At 44.4% G+C, this 11,657-nt stretch overlaps 1 protein-coding gene across 1 annotated transcript; it reads right to left on the bottom strand.

Moving 5' to 3' along the window:
• Positions 1 to 398: 398 nt before the first annotated feature.
• On the bottom strand, positions 399 to 10,323 carry ostf1 (osteoclast stimulating factor 1). Its single transcript, XM_056418239.1, has 10 exons — positions 10,180 to 10,323; positions 6,055 to 6,101; positions 4,630 to 4,680; positions 4,275 to 4,338; positions 4,130 to 4,183; positions 3,937 to 4,044; positions 3,560 to 3,609; positions 2,507 to 2,585; positions 2,158 to 2,256; positions 399 to 548 (listed from the first exon to the last, which is right to left on the bottom strand). The coding sequence occupies exons 1-10, from the start codon at positions 10,211 to 10,213 to the stop codon at positions 490 to 492; spliced, it is 645 nt and encodes a 214-aa protein (XP_056274214.1). The 5' UTR covers positions 10,214 to 10,323; the 3' UTR covers positions 399 to 489.
• Between the last annotated feature and the right edge of the window lie 1,334 nt (positions 10,324 to 11,657).

The following is an 11,657-nucleotide window of genomic DNA, read 5'->3' on the forward strand; positions in this document are numbered from 1 at the left end:
TTAGGATGGCGCTCCAAGCCATGAGACATAACGCATTTCTAATTCCTTTTGGGTGATTTTGTGCACCAGTAATTCAAGCGGAGCGTAACAATTTATAGACACAAACCAGACCAATCTTTTAATCTGCACTTTAATGCCCATTAAATAGGTTAAACACAATCTGCACGTTTGGAATGTGTTTCTTAGATGCGGTTCAACATGTGTTATGCCCCTCAGTTCCCAGCACAAACCCCGGCGGGTTGAAAAGCTCTCGGCGAACTGTAAAAAGTCTCAACTCAAAAGGTTTGATGGTGACGCCGAGGTGACGCCCGGGGGCCGAGCTGTTTGCACTAAATAATGGAACTAAAATGGAGTCACGGTTGGAAAGAGAGCAGCAAATCCATTTTAGGTCTTTAAGAAATTTCTCTGAGCTCCACGACTCCACGGGCCCCCCCCCCCCCCCAAAAAAACCAAACAGTAAGACCGGGACGGTGTTTCGACAGGACCAGCTCAGTCCGAGTCCTCGTCGTCCAAATACTCTTCAGCATTGCTGAGTGTGCGTGTGATATCTGAAACGAGAGGAATGGACAATTAATGACGTGGATGTTGCAAAACCTCGCTGCTCATATGCATCTGTAAAACCTCTGCACTTTATATTAGCAGCAACATGTCTGTGGCACCTTTTGCTAAATAAGTTGTGAAGCATTTGTGGTTTCATGGAGTTAGTTCACAACGTATGAGTCTCATTCATGATCCCGTCCTTCGTTGCTCTGGTGCTGCTGCTACTCTCCGGGATCCTGCTGTCCACTGACAGTTAACCTCACTTATATATATATATATATTAGTGCTGTGAAAAATAACGCGTTAACTCAGTTCATTCAATTACAGGTTTAACTAGTTTTTTTTTTTACGCATTTAACGCATGCGCAGAATGAGCTTCCAATCCGTCTGTTGTTGGTCGTCGGGACGAAAAAAAAGTCACTTGCAAAATGAGCTTCAATCTGAACTCTGTCCGCTCTCATGCAGACGGTCTGTTCATCGGTAATGATCCTTCTGCAGGTTCACCTACGGAAACCTTGTTACGACTTTTACTTCCTGTAGATCAGGGTCTCAACACGTCGATCGCGACCTGCCAGTCGATCGCGGCGTAGTGTTGGTAGATCGCATGACATTAAAGAGATTGGCCCGCCCCCTGACATGTTCTCTATCGCACGTCTTTGTTCTTTTATTAAACTAAACGTCTGTTGTTGATCGTATCTCCACAGCAGCATGTCATTTCTGTCTCTTCGCGTTGCGCTAACACTTATCGATCTCCGTCTCGCGCGCCAGAGCTCCGTGCGCGCGCATCGGGACCGAGCAAAAAAAAAGTCACTTGTCAATCTGTCCCCCGGTGAGGTTTCAGCTTTGCAGCGGTGTCCCCGCCGTCCCTTTCATCACGGCCCAGTTCATGAAGAAAACCCACACAGTCAGTTTGCCTCAGCAGCTGCTAGAGGAAGACTAGAGGCCTTTAGATTGTATCATGGTGGAGTTAATGGTTGACAAACAAGAGACAAATGTTCTGTTTAACCTCCTGTTACCTTTACATTTACTAACATATTTTACCCTCGGGGTCAATTTGACCCCAGCAATTATTAGAATTAATATTGCTTCCCAAGTTTAAGTGTGAGGTACTTTATGTTTGTTTGTTGACTACCTAAATAGCCCTTTAAATAAATAAAAAAGTTGATATTTCTTATATGTTTGACACAGTGAAAAACAGCCTGGGGTCAAATTGATCCCAAAGAACACCGACATTAAACATTGAATGGGGTCAAATTGACCCGAAAGGTAACAGGAGGGTTAAACATTCTGTTTAGGATGAAGATGTATTAATGTTCCAAATGGAAGAAAACTGCTAAATAACTGCTGAGTTGCAGTACCATTGTATAGAAGAATGTATAAATGTATATAACCGTCTTTTGTCATAAATCTCTATGTTCTCACAAAATATACAGAGAATATCGGTAATATGTGATTAATCATGATTAATCCACAAAAACCTGTGATTAACCCGATTAAAAATTGTAATCGTTTCACAGCCCTAATATATATATTCTGATCCCTGTGAGAGAGTACTGTCTCAATGATACTGTAAGTGAGGGTGCAGCAAGGCTGCCCCCTAGTGGCAGCTGCACTTACTGCCTCCCTGCTTCTTCTTGATGAGCGAAGCACACATCGGGTTGGTGGACATCTCCAGGGCCAGCTTGTTCTCGTTGTTCCTGATGTCCGTCCTCGGATCTGAAACGAACAGAGTCGCACTCAAAAGGAGGAAAAACTACAAACAAAAAGACAAAACTGATACAACAGTTAGCTGGTGATTGTTTCTTCAAGCTGGAACCACACATTCTCTTTTTATGGTTTGATTAAAAACCCTGATGGAGCTTCGTCTCCCTGCTCTGTTCCGATGTCCGTCCAGATGAAGAAGATGACCCGCTGGCACAATTTTCTCTTTCTTACAAAACCAAACGTGACGTGGCTAGATACTCACTCTTGTTCAGCAACATTTCCACGATGTCAGAATAACCCTTCCACGCAGCAGCGTGCACAGCCGTGTCCCCGAGTTTATTCTGGAACACAACGCAGCAACATCAGCGACAAAGTCCCCGACGACCACTCAATCTGACCCTAACCCTGGTGAAGCCACACCCCCAGAGTGTGACCCCAACCACAGTCGTAGGAAGCCTGAACGACAGATGGGCGACAGGCCGAAAAGAAAAGAAAAGCAGAGTGTCGAAGTAATACGTCTTCGATCCCTCTTGGCAAGGCTCACTTTTTCCAGTTTGGATTGTTTTGTGACATGATGGAGATATCTGACCCGACAGGAGAATATTTGCCTTTCTCCACAAACAGTAAATCAATTGGGAGGGATAGTCAGAGTGCGCCTTGTCAAAAATAAAATAAAGAAAGAAATCAGAGGCGGCAGTTTATTACCTTCACATTGAAAATGCGGAAGGTAATGTTTTGATCGCCGTGTATTTGTATGCGTGCGTGTTATTCGCAAGTCAAAAAGTATTAAACCGAATCGCATGAAATTTGGTGGGATGATTGGTTATTATCCGGGGACCATTTGATCAGATTTTGGGATCGATCGGGTCAAAGGTCAAGGTCATGAAAAGGTCAAAATCTTCTTTTTACCATAGCGCGGTCAATTTGTATCCAATTGGCATGCAACTAATGCCAACATGTTCATAATTCAATGCCCAATCTTGTGATATGCGAAGGTATGCGCTCTACCGAGTGCCCGTTCTATTTTTTAAAGGTTTGTGCTCATTAAAAAAGAAAATCTGAACCCAGAGGGCCTACATAGACCACAAAGCCTTCGAGCTCCTGCTTTGCAGCTGTTAAAGTAACATTCAAGGAATAATCGTCGAGATAATTTATAGAATATTATAAATAAATAACTAAATGTAATTCATCAAGCGGCAAAACGTTTTCAGCCTCTCGCCTCGTCCTGTGGACATTTGGGTCGCAGCGCCTCCGTGTTTTCGACGCATTAGTTAATCTCCTCTCGGGCCCGAGTGAGTTTTCAAACCCAACCTACCTGCTGGTTGAGCTCCACGTTGGGCTGGCTGAGCAACACCTCCACCACATCTGATACGGGGAGGACAACAACAACAACAAAGAGAACTTTGAGCAACGGATTAAATGAAGAGTTCGACATGCATCACGTAACAATCGCGTGGGAACAATGGAGGAACACACAAGAACTGGAACACTTTCAAACACCAAGTTCCTGTTTTTATGCACTTCACGGAAAACGAGTCTGCTGGCGTGGCACAATTCAAGGTTTCTGGGATTACGCTCAGTCGCTGCCTCGCAACAGTGCTGCCCACAGCCAGTGGGTCGAAACAAGGCCTGAAGCCGCTCTGTGTTTATCAGAAAACTTCGCCTTCGCACGTTTTGAACACGACCGGTTACCTGTGTGTCCTCCGTGGCACGCCCAGTAGAGGGGAGTGTTGCCCGCTTTATCCAGCCCGTTGATTCCAACCTTGTTCTCCACACACTCCCTCAGCCAGCTCAGATTGCCTGTTTAAATAGAGACACGGGAGACATGAGCGCACTCCTCCGGGGACGAGGAGCGTGGCGGACGCCTCGTAGACGGTGGTCGCACCTCGTTTGGCCGCTTCGTGCATCGGGTTGTCGATAGACTCCGCCTGCTCAGCCACTGCACAACACACAACGGGACTATTAGTGCGTCGTCTAAAGATTCACCGTCACGGTCATTCAAAGTCTCTCCGTCTGTGCCGCCCGCTCACCATAGTTACTTGGAATGAGTCCCGTCCGTCCTCGACATGTCCCCTTCCACCAGTTGCTGTCGCTCTGGGGATCAGAAGGAATGCAGATCGCTTTGTATTCGAGGCAAACGCGTGGAGACCAACGGGAGAACCGGACTCAAAACAAATGCGAGGAAAATAGTGGTGTGATAGAAAAGAGGGAGGGGTAAAAGGAGAGGGGAGATATATTTTAGGCTGAAAGGTGGAAAAGGGAAACACGATAAAGGGGAGACGCGCAATGAGCGCAACGCTGAGATTTCACAGAAAGGGGAAGAAGAAGTGCAAAGTAAGGGACGGAGAGGAAGACGGCGGCAGAGGGCTGTGAGGCTTCACTCACCGTGTCAGAGATGTACAAGAAGTCTCCTTCTTCAAAGAACAGCTCTTCTGCCTGAAAAGAAACATTTTTTAAATAAGCTTGTTTTTTATGCCTTCGCAGTAATCAAATAGTGACGTTTGTGTTGCGTTTCATCGCCGTTTTAGTTATTTAGTGACACAGTTTAGTGGGGAAGGAATGAATATTTTCCTTAGTGGTTTGATAATGAACTCGGAAGGTTATGTTTTGATCGCCGTGTATTTGTATGCGTGCGTGCTATTCGCATAAGTTAAAAAGTATTAAACAGAATCGCATGAAATTTGGTGGGATGATTGGTTATTATCCGGGGACCATTTGATTCGATTTTCGGATCGATCGGGTCAAAGTCATGAAAAGGTCAAAATCTTCTTTGAATCGCATAAAATTCGGTGGGATGATTGGTTATTATCCGGGGACCATTTGATTAGATTTTGGGATCGATCGGGTCAAAGTCATGAAAAGATCAAAATCTTATTTATACCATAGCGCGTTAAATTTGTATCCAATTGGCATGCAGCTAATGCCAAAATGTTCATAATTCAATGCCCAATCTTGTGATATGCGAAGGTATGCGCTCTACCGAGTGCCCATTCTAGTTCTGTAGTATTTTGACAATTCAGAGACATTTCTTTTTGGCATCATTATGGCAACAATTATTTAAAAAACTTTCATGTGGCATTAAACCAAATGGTGCCACGAGGGCAGCCGGTATTCTGGAAGAGGAGACAATAAAAAAAGTTGGATAGCTCTCCCCTCTCCAACCAGAGGAGCCGGCGTATGCAAACGCTTCACAGGATCAGATCCCGATTGTGACCCCGATGCCTTCATCAGCGCTTCTACCCGAATCACAGTCCCGGTCTTTTTGCAAAGCGACTCGACGACTGATCTGAGGCTCTCGCCGGCCACGATATCCACGAAGGGCTTTAGAGATGGATAATAAATGTCAGGCTCAACCACGAGCAACAGGTTCTCTCCATCTCTGCAACGCCGCTCTTCGATACCGACGTTGGTTTTTTGCATTTATTGTCAGATTCGACTTTTAACGAGTCGCTTTGGTCGTTGCCAATGCTGCAATAGCAACTTTGCCTGCAGGATGTTCGACATTTGGATCTGGCTTTGACCATCTGGAGGGACACGCACGCACATCTGCATTAGTCGCTCGGCCAATAGGAACGCCCTCTCTCTGGAACGACTGAGTCCACGTGTTGATTTAGGGATTGTTTCGCGGCTTTTATTCTGCACAGTGAATGTAAATTAAAACGCTGGCATACAGGAGTGAACAGTTGTTTCACTAATTCAAATCCATGGAAGACGTAAGTCAAGTTAATAGGTGTTGAAAATAAAAAAGGACTAAACAAATGTTATGTCATAAAATGTGAGAAAACATCTAAACAAACATAAACTTCTTACCGTTCTGGGGTCAAAGTTGAACAGTGCTCGGAACACCTTGACTTGGCCTGGTGGAGAGAAAACAAAGACACATCATGTCAGACACAACATTTACAGACTGTCAGTGGAACGAGAACTTCATTCCTGTATGCAAAAAAGTGGCGAAAAGAGGACATTGTACATGAGAATATAAATATATGAAGTGAGGTGAGACCACCGAACAGCTCTGTTCAATAAACTGCTCAGTTTCACTCCAATGAGGCTGCAGGCGACCGCAGATCGTGGCTTCGTTTTGTATTTTGGTGTCGCGAGAGGGTGGAGCTCAGCACAACCTCACACGGGAAAAAGAAATATGGCGACCAGAAATGTTACAGCCAGCGCTGAAAGGGTTAAAGTAGAAAGACGAGACACAGATGGGGTAGAGACCTGTCAGTCACAAGGTAGCCCCGCCCTAAAGAGCACCCTATTTGACTGTAAATAGAGACATACATTACCAAAGTGAGGTCACTTTCTTATTGAGATATAGAAGATCTGCCTTTTTTTAAACATTTGTTAGATTTCGGAGGTGACCTTCGATGGCTAACTGAAAGAATGCAAAAGTAAAAGGCACTTCCGCCGTCGGCATCGGCTTCATTTTTCCGGAGCGAGCCAACCTCGTCAATCAGCTGACGTCACCGCATGTGGACCCGAGCGATGCAACCTGCTCTTCCACACGCACACAGCTGCTCGTGTCGGCTCCGCTGCAGCTCACAACAACAACACACACACACTTCCTTTGCATGCAGAGCGGGAGTAGGAGCCCGAGCCCCACGTCAGCTCTGCTGCGAGAAAAGCTCCCAGAGTGAACGAGGCCCAAAGCCAACAGCTGAACGAGTTCACGGAGGCCGCCGCAGGAACTCGAAGAATCAGTGCCACATTTCACAAGTGCTTGTCGTTTTCTTAATATGTCGACCAAAGACTGATTTCTGGGACTAAACGATGGCCCAAGTTAAGTCGTACTGTATATTTAGTAGATCGCTGGAGATCCTGGCAAACTCTGCACTTTACTCTACTCAGCACTTTACTTTGTTTTCCCCCTGTATATTTAGTATTAGTATTTAGTTTTTAGTATTTAGTTTTGTGTCTTATATTTAGTTTTCATAGATGCTCTGATGTGCACCGCTGCTGTGATTTTTGAAATTTCCCCACTGTGGGACGAATAAAGGAATATCATATCATATCATATTTGCGAAATACAGCCACGGATTACCGAACAGACTAATGAGCTCGATCCACTGAGAGCCCAACTACCGTCTTTTGTTTACAGTTAACTCCAAAATGTCCGAAGTCTGCAAATGATTCTGATTTGTTTTTTTGTTTGTTAATAAGCATCACTTCGTGTTTTTCACTATTTACTTCCCTTTCCACACACACAATTGTATTCATGTCAACAGGGATGAAGGCTGCAAATGAGCTTCATATATAATGATCCAACATTATCTTTGATCCTCAAAAGCTCGAGTTTGATCAAAGTATAATAAAGACACGGCTGAGCCAGGGTAGGAATTTACATATTTTTTTGCTTCCACGGGTATTTGAAAAGAAATTGGTGGCACTTTTTGAAACTTGTGTGAAATAACATTTAACCTTTGTTCAAAAATAATAACTATACTTATTTAGGCTTTCAGTGTATGAGCAATTATCATAAACATGGCAATAATAAGTCTATTAGGCAGTAGTTTACAGATTCAAAGTGTTTTCTTAGATTTTTTTAACAAAAAACAAACAAAGCAGAAAAAAGACAATTATATTTAATTGTATTCTTATTTCTTTGTAGTTATTTATTATTAAAAATGTTTAACAACTATTAACAATAATAACTTATTTCTTTGTTTGTTTTACAATTCAAAATTATATTTATAGATTTTTTGTGTGTACCTACCTAGTACAGGCAAGACAGATAGGACACACACACACACACACACACACACACACACACACACACACAACAAAGAACAAAAACAAAACACTATTAAATGATTGGCATTATGGGGTCATTTTGTGCCTCTCCTAGTAACATTAGGGGCAACATTATATTTCTTAGGGGCACTTTTGCTCTTTGCCCTCGTGTATTTCCTCTCTATTTCGCCTCTCTCTAAATGTGTGCAACAAGCATCAGATTCTGGACACAAATGTCTGGTGAATGGCGATCGCTTGAGCCAACCGGCCTAAAACCCAGAGCGCTGTTCGCCTCTGCTGTGGGCCGGGCCGTCGGCTTCGCCCGCACACTGTCTCAGAACCAGTGAGGCTGCACAAGCCCGGCTCTGTTCAACACGGCTACCGCGCCTCCTCTGCAGGCCCGGTCACGTCCCCCGAACACACACCACGGCCTGTGCCGACTAGTCCACGTTCCCTCTGGATTGTGAAGCCAGAGGCTCCTACGAAGATTCATTCGAGCTAAAGAAATACTACACAAATTCTAACAAATTCAAAGAAAACAAACGTCCTGAGGGTGAGCAAAACATGGTCAGTATATTTTATTTTGCTCGTGGGTTTTTGATGATTTCCAGCTGTGTTTTTTCATAGCGAGAGCGACTCCAACAGTCTCGTCACAAAAACCATCAACGTCTCCAAAAAACACGACACCAGGAGTCATTAGTACAGACACTATAATGTCATGACTCAGAGAATACAAACATCTCTCTGCATTCCTGGTTAACCCCAAACTCGGATACTATTCCTCTTATAAAGTACCGATTAGAGAGAAGAATGTAACACAAAGAAACTGAAGTCACAAGCCTGGTCCTGTTAACAGAACCAGGATTGTGACTTCATTTTCTTTGTGTGTGGCCACAGAACACAAAGAAAAGTTATGATGGGATGTAAGCTGAAGAGCTGGAGAGAAAAAAAGGTTGTAATTGATGTTTGTAGAGTTTCTATTTTTCACTTCGACTCCTCAGAGGGACGGTTACAGACCAGAAACATGCATTTAAAATGATTTCAGAAGCATTAAAAAATGCATTAATATCTCTCCTGCTGCTCAAGGACAACTCCTCAAGGCAGTGAACACTCAGCCAGACAAAAAAAAACAGACACCGGCCGTGACCACGTGAATATAACCGAGGACTCTCCCCGCCACAGACTGCAGGCTTAACGCGACACACCGTACCGGTTGTCTGCAGAAATGTGCCCGGTCGTTAATGATGTGCCGAGTTAGACTCCTCAAGTCGCTCTTGACTTTTCTTCTTTTCACACCTCCCGTGTCCTGATGCACATGTGGCCTGAAAAGAAATAGCTGCCACTTTAGTGAGTAACCCGCAGGGGTCAAACGTCGTCCATGCAATGAATCTGGCCTTCGGGAAGTTTGTGATGTCAACAGTTTTTTTTTTTTAAGTGTTGATTCAACCGTGTGTGTCATTATGGTCTGTTACTACTAGTCCATCCATCTCATTTAGTGTACATCAGTGAAGGTAGATGTAGATGTTCAGAAAGATATGGATGTGTGTTGGTGATGGTGAAACAGAGTAGGTTTTACAGCACATGTGAAGACGAGATGTCTTTGCAGCTTATTTTCTTTTTCTTTACACCTGTCATGATAATAACACCTGCTGCACAGAAACAACCAATAAAGTGCTATACTTCACATTTACAGTCATGCAAACAACCCACACGTGCGCTTTATATCCCCCTAACATGTTTGTTTTTATTTTGATGTGTGAGTAAGACACATTTCCTTATCTCTGGGATGGAGGTACCAGAATAGCAGCAGCACGGAAGTCCGGCTGCTCTCGGTGAGCGCGTGGCCTCTCCGTCACCTCTGTTCTTGCATGAGTGATGGAAATGGGGAAGTCACCGAGGCCTTGCAGCTAAGAGTTGGACCCCCTGTCAACCAGCAGCGGAGGCACCGCGGCTCAGTAATGACGGAGACGTGGAGCAGAGTTTAGGAGCTTTCCGCCCCCTGAGCCGTGAAGGTTTAACAGAAACAAACGACAAGTCAGCATTTATCTCTCTCTCTCGCGCGTGCGTGCGTGCGCGCTCGCTCTGGGAGAGCTCACCGTCCATTAGGCTCACGCCGCCAACAAGGTGTGTAAGTTCGTGCCGCGCGAGAGAGACGGAGCTGAAGGGCTCCGTGTGAGTGAGACAAACCTCCCGCAGCGGGGCTCTTACCTGGCTTGGCCGGCTTGGGGGGAGGCTTCGACATCTGCGAGGCTCAGAGAAGAAATAGAAACGAAACCTGTGGTGTGTTACTTCTGTCGCAGGCGTCGCGGGTGTCTGTGCGGACGCGATCACTGCCAATGAGGAAGTGCATGTAGCATTGCGGGGCTCAGCGGAAAAGTTCTGCCGCGCATGCGCGCAGCGAAACCCGTCAACTTCAAATATGTAAATACGCAGAGATAGATAGAGAAATAGATAGATAGATAGAGAGATAGACAGAGAGAAATAGATAGATACATACATACATACATATGGATAGATATATAGATAGAAAGATAGATAGATAGACATACGTATAGATAGATCAGGCACGTGCACAGACATTTTGGGGGGCAGGTGCTCAAACCTAAAAAAAAGGGCACCCATTGCCAAAAAAATAATTCTGGCAGAGTTGAAGCATAAGCAGCAATACACCGATGATGCCGTCCTCGACCTGCATTTCCTCTGGGCAGCATCAGACAGCTAGCTTACATGTTCTTTATGAATAAAGATGAATTATTCTATGGCAACAACAGTACAAGTGTTCTGATTGGATAATGGGTCGTCATGCCAGCCACTATCGGCCTCCTCGCTGGTCTGATACAGACCCGTATTGCCCTCTGACCTCATTTTCAAAATGAGCGATATTGATCGACATCAACAGCCAAGAGGAAATTCAGAAGCAGCGAAAATGTGTTATTGAAAGTGAAGAAGACTAAAAACTATAGTTTGGATCATTTGTGTTGTTACTTTACTGTAAATTAATACTATTTTAGCTGAACCGTGTTGTCCATTTTCTACAAGATTGATCGTTCTAAGACGAACAGACCAAACAAAGAGATAACACATAAAACAATGAGGCACACGGATAGCATGACACCGAGAGCTAGCATTGTTAGAATAGTTTAGCTGCTATTTTCTGGCTGTGAATTCTTGTGAAATTTATAAACATACTTTCAAAATTGTCTAAACAGCATTTATACAACACAAAAAAGATTCTGTCTTCTCTCTCTCTCTCTCTCTCTCTCTCTCAAACATGACGTCAGTAAACAGCTGCAAGGCTTTGAAATCATGGATTTCTGAGTTTTTGTTTGTTTATTTTTTTTAGGAAACGTCGACCAGTTGTGACGTCATGTTTTCAGCAGCGCTAATGTTGTGGTTACAAAACAACGTCAGGGGACAAACGCCGTCATGACCTGTTGGTCTGATGCTGCGGGTCAGAGGAGAAGGAGGTGCACCCGTTTGGTGGCGCGAGGAGCACTGCGCGGAGGAGGAAGTAGAGGAGGAGGAGGGATATTAAAACACATTTGTGGGGAGTTGATGACAGAGAGAATAACTTTTATTCTTAAATACTGATGAATGAAAAAAATGTGTCTCCAGCAAAAAGGGCACTTTACTCATCCAGGGCAAAAGGGCTGGTGCTTGAGCACCACTAGGGCTCTATCTGTGCA

The sequence above is a fragment of the Pseudoliparis swirei genome, chromosome 7 (genome assembly GCF_029220125.1).
Source record: "Pseudoliparis swirei isolate HS2019 ecotype Mariana Trench chromosome 7, NWPU_hadal_v1, whole genome shotgun sequence".
In the NCBI taxonomy this organism is placed as follows: Eukaryota; Metazoa; Chordata; class Actinopteri; order Perciformes; family Liparidae; genus Pseudoliparis; species Pseudoliparis swirei.